The sequence below is a fragment of the Bombus terrestris genome, chromosome 8 (assembly GCF_910591885.1).
Source record: "Bombus terrestris chromosome 8, iyBomTerr1.2, whole genome shotgun sequence".
NCBI classification, from domain to species: Eukaryota; Metazoa; Arthropoda; class Insecta; order Hymenoptera; family Apidae; genus Bombus; species Bombus terrestris.
In genome coordinates, this window is record NC_063276.1 from 1,375,363 (window position 1) to 1,387,447 (window position 12,085).

General features: G+C 38.0%; 2 protein-coding genes across 2 annotated transcripts in view; one reads left to right on the plus strand and one right to left on the minus strand.

The window, feature by feature from the left end:
* LOC100651569 (COMM domain-containing protein 4) overlaps nucleotides 1-6,855 on the plus strand; it is an 11,487-nt gene extending 4,632 nt beyond the window's left edge. The window contains exons 2-8 of the mRNA XM_003396978.4: nucleotides 5,238-5,285; nucleotides 5,447-5,518; nucleotides 5,611-5,676; nucleotides 5,991-6,030; nucleotides 6,200-6,400; nucleotides 6,473-6,619; nucleotides 6,708-6,855. Of these exons, the coding sequence (XP_003397026.1) occupies nucleotides 5,283-5,285; nucleotides 5,447-5,518; nucleotides 5,611-5,676; nucleotides 5,991-6,030; nucleotides 6,200-6,400; nucleotides 6,473-6,619; nucleotides 6,708-6,745 (567 nt within the window). The 5' untranslated portion in view covers nucleotides 5,238-5,282 and the 3' untranslated portion in view covers nucleotides 6,746-6,855. The remainder of the gene's footprint in view (nucleotides 1-5,237; nucleotides 5,286-5,446; nucleotides 5,519-5,610; nucleotides 5,677-5,990; nucleotides 6,031-6,199; nucleotides 6,401-6,472; nucleotides 6,620-6,707) is intronic.
* Nucleotides 6,856-7,031: 176 nt separating this feature from the next.
* LOC100643575 (microtubule-associated protein futsch) overlaps nucleotides 7,032-12,085 on the minus strand; it is a 35,537-nt gene continuing 30,483 nt past the window's right edge. Inside the window, exon 11 of the mRNA XM_048408214.1 lies at nucleotides 7,032-11,966. Coding sequence (XP_048264171.1) covers nucleotides 11,797-11,966 — 170 coding nt within the window. The 3' untranslated portion in view covers nucleotides 7,032-11,796. The remainder of the gene's footprint in view (nucleotides 11,967-12,085) is intronic.

A 12,085-nucleotide genomic window follows, 5' to 3' on the forward strand; every position in this document is an offset into this window, starting at 1 on the left:
AAATGCGTTTCTTCGCACTTTGAAAGATTACGTCGTAAATTTCAGCACAGGGTAATGCGTAACGTCAAATTTTACGGTGAACAGGCAAGAGTAAAGACAAACGGAAGCAACAGCCTGTTGATCATCATTTTAATTTCAATCTCGCCAAGAGAATTGTTCGCCGTTTCGATCGAAGTACAGTAGAAATCGAAGAACGACCAACTATTATCAGAGTTTTTCTTTCTATAAATTTACTCGAATCGCACGATTTTTGAAGAACAAACAAGGCCAAGGTCTGATCATTCGTTTTTAGGAATATTAAGTACAACGATTCAAGTAGATACAGATGTTGTGTACAGACGCGAGTGAAATGATCTTTATAAAATACGTAAGCATTAGGTAAGCGTATAATTGTGATGATAAAGCAAAATAACTTGCTTAAAATTATGGTTAAACGAGTAACATGGTGCTATTAAGTCCAGTCGGTAGATTTATTCGGTCGATACGTTTCTTCGGAACGTTTAACATTCTTTGTTTGTAGGTGTATTCGCTTTAGCGTTTCCTTTGCTCGCAAACGTAAAGATTCCGGTGAAATGTTATATATACTTTCGTACAATACGTCCAATTTGATATAATTTAACATTATTCGACTGACGATCAACTACGAGCGTTCAAACAAGAAAAATTACATTTCGCCATACGAAATCTTTGAAATTCATAAGCCTGAACGATACATATGAAGACATTCGTATAGATAAACTGAAATTTTCAATTGTAAAACAAGCGTTTCGCTTCGCTCTAATTAGAAACGATCGCTAAACACCAACCAGTTCGTTGCCAAAAAGATCTTAATTTTTTGAGAAAGTAGTAACTTCTATCGTGTTCGCGGTTAAAGAACAATTAGCATTTAATCAGAATGATTCGTTCAGTGATGGTAACGACACTCTTTTACCTCTGGACGCATAAAAGGGATCGAACTTGGATAATAAGTCTTTAACAATTTCCTTCATTTCATTTCCTTGAAGGTGATTTTGGCGTTTCTTCGTTCTCCTTTCTCTTTCGCTAAAACGATCCTTGCATTTATTCGAATCGCATTTCAAATCTTCCCTCAACATTTCTTTATCCACGAAGCTATCTATCATCGATTCGAATTCTTTCGATTCTAGTCGTTCGGATAATATCTTCTCGTCGTACCGATTATTAGTTCTTTTACCTTCGGAAATGAAGTAAGGTTGCCCGAGTATGCTATCCAGCGTGTCATAACCGACACTACCCCTTCGCTCTCTTTCGAGATAAGCCAAGATAGTCGGCGTCCTTTTACGAACATGTCTGTACCGCCAATTTGGTCGGTATGTAGATTCGACCACAATATTCTTTACGACGGCGGAGGCACTGTTTGCCGTGTTCGAGTCGCGTTTCATTCGAACGTGAAATAAAACAGAATTACCCTTCTCGCCAATCGCGTTCCTCGAAATGCGAGCCAATTCGATCGGCATGTGAAATGTCGTCAGCCGAGGCGTGTAAATCGGACGTGAGATTATTTCGTCTTTCGAACGATACGTCGCCGGTATTTTTCTAAAATCCGCTCCACGCTTGTCTTTCTGTTTGTTAAACGTTGACGACACTTTTTCGAATCTCCCGCTCTCTTCCTTGTTTTTCGAATATCTCTTTCGCTCGTCGTACACCCTTTTCCTTCGCGTAGCAAACAACGAATTCTCATAGTTAGTTGATCGTAAATAATCATTCCTTTTTTCATCCGTCCTTTTCAGATTTTTCTCTTCTTCATTGTTATCATCGCTGTCGTCGCAGTTGTCGTTATTTTTGTTTCTTCCGAGTCGCGAATTCGCATACGTCGATCTTCTATCTTGCGTCGTTGACTCGATCGTTTCCGGATCGTCCGCCAGGATAACGTTCGGATCTTCGTACTCGATCGGCGATTCTCCTCTCTTCGAGTCGCTCACGATATTTGTTAATTTTTCGTGAAACTTCTTTCCCCGAGAAATGACAAATGGATCGATCATCCCCAAACGGCTATGACGCAAATGACTCTCCTTGCGATCATTGTCAATTTTGATCCATCTTGGTTCCTCCACGTACAATGGATTTTGTTTTTGCCAGGATAATTGTCGACCATAGCAACATTCCTTCGAATTAAACGATGCGAAACGATCGTCTCTTTCCAATAGTTTGCGGAACTCCACCGATCTTGGTACGGTAGGATTTAGGATACGACATCCTACGTGCTCGGTTCCTGTTCTCTTTGCCACATTCCGTGTATCGTATTGCGATTGTTTGCCACTTGGGTCCACGTATCTTTGTAACACGATAAACTGTCTAATTATTTGCATATAGTACAGAAGTAGCGTCCATAGGTCACGAAACGCATAGTACATTTATTGAAAATTATGTTTAAAATTAACGAATACGTGATGACTTATGGACGATAGCGTATTTATATGAGCACGTAGTTCGAAAAAAGAAAAAAAATATCCGAAAGAAACACGTATTTTGGACGGTTACCTGTTCGCTGTGAAAGGTGTGAGCTTCAGCGATTTAGTAGCTTCTCGTGAAGAATCGCCATCGGTTTCGAAACAAATGGCGTCTTGCCACGATCCACGTCTTCCATGTTTCCACGAACAATGCACATCCAGAACGAACGTCGGTGTCGCTTCATCGTTTATGCTTTCCTAAAAATTGCGATATTTTTAAATATCAGCGAGGGCGGTGAACGGTCTGGCGTTAAAACGGTGGACAAGAACTGTTCGTTATAAATATTGTTACGGAGCAAACAAGAGGTAGAAGATGAAACGCGACTCCAGGGAGGAAACTGTACTTCTTCGTACATACAAGTGTTTTTCTTTTCTCTTTTCCCTCTTTTTCTTATCGTAATCAATAACGAGTTGGTGTAACCTTTTAAGAGTTTACTCATTAAAATGCGACAGAAGTAATAATAATACATCGATGGCAAAACAAAAGGAGCAAAAGGGATAGGAATTAATTCAGTAGAGTAATCCATAATTAGTAATGCATAGTTTCGCATAATTAGAACATTTAACTCTTACGATGCGACAAGTTCGTGTAGATTTACCGTAGAAGTGTCCTTTATCTTCGTCGCATCGATACTGCATGCCACCGTTGATAAGAGCGCTAGCGCAAGGAGCGATCTCGTCATTTCTACAAAATATACAAAATATTACATTCTCGAAGACGAAACTGCGTATGAAACAATCGTAGTCCATATTTTCGACTTACTTTGATGTCAGGCGATATTTTCGACCTCCTCTCCTGTTGCACCACGATTTCGGGAACACCCTGTATACATAGCGACTGTTTATAACCGAAGAGTGCTCGTAGGAAACGTTTCAAGTGCCAAAATTGAAAAACTTCGACTTTTTATTGTAAAATGTTCTACATACCAATGGGAATACTGCGGTATAGAATTTAAGTGCAATTTCGCTTTTTAAATATTTATCAATTATGCTAGAAGATGGTGTCAGACGTCGCCTCTACAGAGAAAAATTAGATGAACGGAACTAACTATAAAACAACTAACAACTACAGCTAACATAACATAATAACATAATATAATACAACTAACTATAAAAGGTGACACGTACAGAGTTTTCTACAAATACACTCGTCTTTTTCACCAATTTGGGCTGCATTAACGCATAAGGTTTCTTCTCCTCCTGAAAATCTTGCTTCTTGGCACTTACAGTGTATCAACGTTATGAATTTTTAAATTTTAACAATATGTCGCGCTAAACTTTCATCCCTGATGCCTTCCAATAATTAGATTTCAAAAATTATTTAAAGATGCTCTGTCTATTTCGGAGTATCGATCTCGTTCGAATAATTATGATCAGTGACGTAACAGTCGATGCGAGATGTGGCGTAATATGGACCTACCTGTTGTAACAATCAACTACGATCACTGTTTCGTCGTTGCACCACGAGTCGAACGCGAAGAATGGACTCGAAATGACCGTTTCTTCCGTATTTATGGTACTCGTTGGCGAATCCTACAGGCGACCTCGTTGCGGTCGAGAGATTAGGAGAATTGTATGGGGAATTTACCCTGCCACGAAACGCAAACATTCTGATGACTTTAGGTTATAAGTTTCTTCCGTGTTCTTGTTCTTTCGTCGAAAAATTCCTGTCATCAAGGGAAATGCGTTTCACGCTGGTCACGCTTGTCATAACAGAAAATGTTACTTTGTATTTTAACATTTTCAACACCGACTCGATCGTTTGTATATTTAAAGACGATGCACATTGTCCCTACAATTTTTAATATTAATCTTACGTCCGCGACTTTATTTTTACCGACTTTGTTCGTATACCGAGTCGTTTAAGACCATGCAGCTCTTTGTTTATACCTTTGTGTCTTAAAAAATCTCCAAAAATTCTTGGATAAAAACTCTTCCAAATTTCTAGAATGTCGCTCGATTCCCATCTTAACGCGTTAGCTAAATTTTGTTAGCGAGGCAACGTTTAAACGAAAATATCGAAAGAATGGAAATTTGCCGATTCGAAAACGCTCCATTATGCAGATGGAGGTTCAATTAAGTTGAGATTAAATTAAACTAATATTATACGCTTCTTATAAAATACATCGTGTATGTGTCGTCGAATCAATCAGGATGTTTCCCTCTTGAACTATTCCATGTGAAAGTACTTTCTTTTTTGGTCGTTAAATGGTAAGAAAGAAGTCAGGAAATCAACAAACCATAATCAAACTACGTCGTACAATCAAAAATATCGATAACGCGCAATATAGTTTGCAATACGTTCAATGAAACAGATATTTACAATGTAAACTGGAAAGGGATTGAATATAAGTACGCTGTTTCTTTCTGCGTCATGAAAGACGCGTAACTACTTACTTATAACCATAAAAACGTTATGATGCGAGAAAGAACATGCACTCGTGTTTAATGTGATAATATGTTGTGTAACCGAATCAAGTAGGAGGTAACCAAGAGCGCGTATCAACTTACTTACGTTTCATGTCATTCCTTTCGTCGGCGTACCCTTTCACCCCTTTAAACTGATCCAGTTCAAACAAAATTTTGAGTCTCTAGCCTAAACGACGATCTTCCCTAATTTTTCTTTATTTTCTTCTTGCGAGTCGTAAAATCGTAAGAATTCGTCCACTACATCGCTTCGTACGTCTGGTCAGTTCGTTTGATTTCACGTCAAATATGTGTTCTTTCGTTTTATCGATCGATTTAAACATTTATGGGTGTTCTTTTCAGATCGAGAACCGATACATCCGATATTTCAGAAGAAATCGACAAACCATGGTGAGATAATCTGCTTAACTGTTACAAGTTATATAGTAATATAATTTATATAGTTTATTTTTGAAGTGGATGCAATTAGGATACGCGTGGAAACCACACAAAATTCTAGGCAGAAGATTAATAGAAACAAGGTGCATTTTATTTCTCTCGTTTGTTCGTAGAAATTCAGATTTTTAGGCGATGGGGATTGCCCCGATTGGTTGCTGGCTGAGATCAACACGTTGTCACGTATGGTAGAATTTCGTTTCAATATCACAGACAGTTTTCACTTCTCGATCGTTGTACGCCACGATTCTTGAAAGTTTGTTTAATTATTTTGTCGCAGACATCGATCAAAATCAAAATACTGGGTCAAACGGTTGCAAAGTATCTTACGGAGAGAGATCTCGATGTGAGTATTGATTGTTGTTGATCTATATTTCGAAGTAATAATTTTACAAGCTTGTCGCATTTAGTCGTGCCCGTAGAAGAGATAAAGATTGGTTTTAACATAGAATAAAGATTAAGAATAAATATTCTGCAGAAAATTTTAGTCGAGCAGAGCAAAATATGATAACGCTTTATGCCGTTAAAAAGAAAAGAGAAAAGGATAGTGAAGATCTTAGATGCTGAAATGTAGACGAAAAAATGTAGACGTAAATATGTTATACTATTTATTCTGTCTCTGTCGCTATCGTTCGTTTCAGAATACTTTTTCTTTTTAAGGAAGAGAAGGTCAAAAAAATTACTCAAGACGCTAAGGTTGGTAAGTGGAAATCAATTTTATTGCATCAAACAGTAAGTACAAGTGTATTGTTTTCTCGTTTCGTACACAAAAATTCGTTTCTCTCTTTATTCATTTTATTCATACGTACGATCAATGTACGTAACAATTTTTCTTTATCCTCGTTTGCTATTTCTTACCCTTCGTGAAGAATTAAACGACGCAAAGGCTATGGTGGCAGCTCTCGAATTAATTTTCACATCGTCCGCCCGATATGGTGTTTCCGCTGCTGATCTAAGCAGTGAATTGCAGCAACTGGGACTGCCTCGAGAACACAGTGCTGCGATTGCCAGACTACATACGGATCATTGCCCTCAAATTACGGCTGCACTTTCATCGCAGTCTTTAAGAGGTAATTAAACGTCTTTTGGGTTACCCGCGTTATTGGCGCGAATTCTAATTGGAAAATTCTATGGTTTTGCAGTCAGCAGATTATCGTCGATCGAAGTTCTATCCTGCGACAATTCCTCGCCATTCTCCACGGTGTCCCTCAAATTGAAGAAACTGGACGGAAACGTAGAAGATTCCGTTATTAATATATCAAAAAAGGACGTTCATGTCCTACTGACAGGTGAGGATTAGAATTTGACAGTCGATTCGGCCGAAAGATTGGTATTATTCGCATTTAACTTGTTCGTTTGTTTCTGTGTTTTCTCTAGAGCTACGAAGAGCCAAATCCTTGATGGAAAATCTCTAAATACTTGAAAATTACGTTCTATGCAACGGTACACGCAACACGATCGCCTTCGTCGATAAGAATATTGTAAACTATGTAACGTCGCGAATAATAACATTGTAAAATGAAAATATTTTGTTCTTTATCTTCGACAGAAATCAATATTTCGCGATAAAAGCGACAACCATTTCCGGTAAAGGATGGAAAGGGAATATACGTACTTTATTGGAAATAAATATCTTCCCAAATTAAAAAAAAAAAGTTTTAAGTGAATGAAAAACATGAGAGTACAAGGAGAGAGTATTGCTAAGGTATAATGTATATTTATTATATTATCATTTTTTGTCATATAGCATAACATTGTTATTTCTATAGTAATAATAATAATCATAATCATAATAATCATAATCATAACCATAATCATAATAATAATAGTAATTATAGCACCATGAACACTCCACAGTAAGTTTTTTTTGTTTAATTCGTTATTCGAAAAACACGACGCGCTGATGCGCTTCAAGGGGTGAGAACCGCGATTTGTATAATAAATACAATTGTGAAAAACTGTACTTCGTCTTACATCTGCGGCGCAGTCTCGTAACGGCAGAAAATCGACTGTGAAGAAGAATGACTAGATGATTTTTTTAATATTAGGAAACGAGATTTTCTTCTGACTAGAACATTAGCGTATCCGATATTTCGCGTGGAGTAAACAAACTCTTGATTTATCATGTCTTAGTAGACCGATTGCTTTACTTTCCTTTTTCAATTTTTTCTTTTTTTCTGTCTTTTCGACATTTTCTCCCTTTTTGCATTCGTCTCGTTCGATCGCTGATTCGACGTCGCTCGATACAATGTACTCTTTTTGATCCAGCAAAATCTCTTTAATAACACATGCCAAAATTCGAACGTGAGCCCTTACCCCGATACGCTCGAGTGTCGGATACGTGTTAAAGGCGTATGAAACACACTTCATACGACGCTCTTTTTAAGTTGATATTCAAATAAAACCGTATCACCGTTCTCACACCCGTTAAGCATCGCGATTTAGGGGTTCGTACAGGTGTTGAGGTTCGCACTTCTTAATCCTTTGCATATTCTTTTTCCTCCCGGTATTAGATTTCTTTCTAGTTTTTTTTATTTTGTCTTTGTCTTTCCATTCATATATTATATGTATGTTTCTTGCGTCGTATGCATGTATTATGTATGTGCATACGCACGGTTTGTACGTATGTGTCTGTGTCTGTGTCTCTGTGTGTGTGTGTGTGTTCATATATATATATATATATATACCTTTTTGTTCATCTTTATATTTAATCTAAACTGTCTTAATGAAAGCTCGTTCTTAACTTTTATATTCATCCTCGTTTCTTTTTAATTAAAATTCTCTTTCATCTTCGTTAGCTCGTCGAGGACGAGCGCATACCTAACCATTCGCTTCGTTTCACCAATGTTAATATAACTGTGTTTGTTTACTCGTTTCGATCGTTCTCGTTACATATTCAATTTCATAATTTTAATATCCTACCTAAATAGCTGGTCGTCGTTAGTTTGTCAATAAATAATACATAAATACATAGGTACACACATGGTTTTATCGCTATCGCGCATTTATGTTTTCTTCAGTTTCATTCATCTGTTCCTTCTTTCTTTCTCGTCGCAGGCGACAAAATTCTCGTCCACGATGACGATGGTGACAATGACGATACGACCATGCCAATGACGATGGTAAACGTAACAATGCAACAACAACAACAACAATAACAATAATAACAGTGACAATAATAGAGATGACGACTGTAACGATACGATAATGATCATTAATAATACGTAATAGTAACGCGATGATTATGATAATCATAATGATGATGGCGATAATCATAACGATTTTGTTAGAATAACAATGACGATAGTAATAGTATGAATAGTGGGATAATATTAGGAGGAATAATAAATAATAATAAATAATAGTAATGATAATGGTAATGACGAGCATAGTAGCAGCGGCAGTAGTAGTAATAATGATGATGATGATGATGGTAGTAATAATTATATCGAAGATAATACGTGGCAAAGGTATTTTCGTTTAGACCAAACTTCTTTAAACCTCTCGTCCAAAGATCTTACGTATAAACCTAAATTACAAAGATGTGTAAAAGATGGAAAAGTAAATGCGTAAATAAGTAGATGAAATATACACACGGAGGAGCAAATAAGCGATCGTTTACGAGCAAACTGCGTTAAACGAGCAGTAAAAAACTTACACACTAGAGCATTTATTGGACCTTGAGTTATCGTAAGACAATCACAATTGGCAGAATGTACGTTTCTCTTCTTAATTCTGCCTTTTCTCTTTCACGAACTTGGTAACATTCGTAAGACGATCGTTTTCGTACAACCGATCGGTGTGAAAACCGATCGATGTTATAGGCCTTTCGCTATGCTCAGTTTTCATGCCTTTCATTATTCGACACATTTCCATCGAAATTTTCTTCTCAAATTCTCCGTGGTCAATCCGATTAAATACAATTATCTGAAACTTGAAACTGTCAACTTGCACGAAATCGAATGCGATGGTAATTTTGTTGATAGGTCGATGAGATCGCTTTCGTTCTTTCAACGAACGATACTTATCTGTTATTTTCACGCATATATATATATGCGTTCACAAAATAAATTTTTCCTTATCATTTATATCATTTATCACGAAACGATTAAGAACATAAGGAGCGTGCGTTCTCATAATCTATAAGGCTACGTTTGTTCTATGAAAATTACCTCGATCACACGCGTATTTCAAATTCATGAAAACACGTTCGCTTTGCGTTACTTACGTTAAGCAGAATTTTATTCCACCCACGTGGAGGACATCGTCGTCCTTATACTTTCGGATTTGTAATCGTTCTTACAAGGATTATCATCATCATTGCCATCATCACTACTATATTTGTCGTCGTCTCGTCATTATTGTCACCGTTGTAATCGTTATTGTCGTCGCCATCGTCACCATCATCACCATCATTATCGTCGATAATCGGTAATCGTCACCGTTCTCGTTTACGTTCGCGTTGTCCACATCGTTGTCACCAGAATCATCGTCATGATCGAATCGTTATCGTGGCTAATGCGTGTTTTCGTCATTGTCATTACGATTACCGTTGTAATCGTTCCACGTATAGTCATCGTTAGCGTGTGTCGGACAATTGTCACACCATCGTCATCCCGCACGAGTGCAGTTTGTCGTATTTCGTCGATCTGGTTGAAATAAGTACAAAATGAACTAAACGGTTTGTCAAGTTTCTGGAACGCTTTCTTTTACGGTCTTCGGTTCGACACACGTAAAAGGAATAGGGACGCGCGGAACATCGAAGTTCCCTTGGAAAGCAAACATCGTCAGAATTGCGTCATTGCGTTTCTTTCGCGAGATACAACGAGGAGATAATGAAAACGAGTCGATGGAATTCGTAAACCCCTTGTACAGTTCTCAACGTCGATACGACACCGCGATTATCGTTTGGTCTAATTTCATAAACGGTGCGCGCTCTAGATAGTGGTATTTTGTTACGTGGCAAATGAAATATTCTCATCTCTAAAAAATATCTATAAACGGATTTATATTACAGGAACGAGCAACTCTGTTCTTAAGGTGGCCGAAAACTCGGGCGAAACGTCGAAAAAACAGAGCTGTTCATTCCGATACGATTATCGAACGTGGACTTTGTCCATTGGATGGATGTTGTACGATTTTTACTTTATCGCCGTCTCAGTTTTGCTTCTGATATTCTACTTTCTTCGTTATCGAGAAGGGAATCCTTTTTAGATTTTGCTTTATTTTTATTCACCTACCTCCGCTATAAGATAACGGGTCTAAGTGGCATTTGGAATGGAACATCGACGATATGGACAATCGTTTTCCTATATCGCATTTCCTGTTGTTTGCTTCGATTCGATCGCGACCGCGCGAATATCTTCTATTCTTTAGGAATCTTTGGAAACACTTTGTTTCACGACTCGGATCGTTTCACTGTGGTACTTCCCGATTGACGTATATAGTCGTTTATCTCTGTACACGAGTAGACATTCACGACGAGGAGATTGATCGTTAGTTCGACGAAGAAACGTCCTTGGATATTCCAACTCGAATTCATTTTTGTCGAGAACTTAAGACCATAAAAAATGTACGAAGAATCCTTTTTTCTTCTTCATCGACGTGGTCGATGCTTTAATATCTGCCCGTTATGTGTACGCGTTGTTTCGTTCTATTTACCTTTGTACGTCTTGTCCGTGTTATTGCTAGGCTGTGTTGCATTGTTCCTATGTATCTCCATCTTTCTACGGCTTTTTTAGTGATGCTTTCAAAGCGATAACAGTGTCGAGTAATAGGTATGTATATAAAAAGATAATGAGGCAAAGGACGCGTTCTTTAAACTTTGCGAGTGTAAGCGTCCAAAAAAACTGAGAACAGGCCAGGTTCGTTTATCGCGACAGCTTCTAACGCGATCGTTTCACAGCTTTGTATCGAAATTTTGCACGTACCAGCAGAGATCGTACACGGTCGAGTGTTCAGGAGAAGATCGCATTCTTTTTATCTTTTATCGTATCGATCTAAGTATCATAGGTGAAGGAAGCAAAGAAAATAGATAGAGAGAGCAAGAAGAGAGCATCGTTAATGTTATCGTCCTCATCGCTGTTGTCGTTATCGTTGTTGTTGTCTTGTTATTTTTGTTGTTTTTGTCGTGATTGTTTTTGTTATCGCTATTGTTGCTGCTATATGTTGTTATCGGTGGTCGCGGTAATATAGTTGTTGATCCAATAAACCTGTGCATTTAAAAACAAGGAACAACTGCGTATTTATGATTTATACGGGATTAGGCACGAAATTCGGATCGTAGAACGACCACGTCCAAGTCGTTCGATGTAGCCTCTCCTTAAGATTTTTCTAAAGTTTTATGAACCGCTAGTAGGCACGGTAAGGAATTCGCGAAACGGCAAGTCCAGAAATGAAGCGATCAAGTACACTCTCTGAACACCGCTCAGAACTCAACTATTACGGCTGAGCAGGCTGCCAATCCCTAGAATTCAAGTCTATAGGCACTGCAACTAGTCTCGTGGTCCTGCAGGTTAATCGTACATCGGGATGCAGAAGGTGAAAGGTCAATGTGGTTCGCAGCCAGAGCTTCTTCGTTGTCGGCTACCCAATAGCCCAGGGTGTCGGTGTCGTAAGTCGGGATCATGGTTACCTCTGAAAAGCAAAGATCATAATGTCAATCGTGTTAGGATTAGCAATTAAGCGCTACGTAAGGATATAGTTTCTCGATGAGAATTAAGACTTGAAAGTAAGAATGAAAAATTATTAGAGTT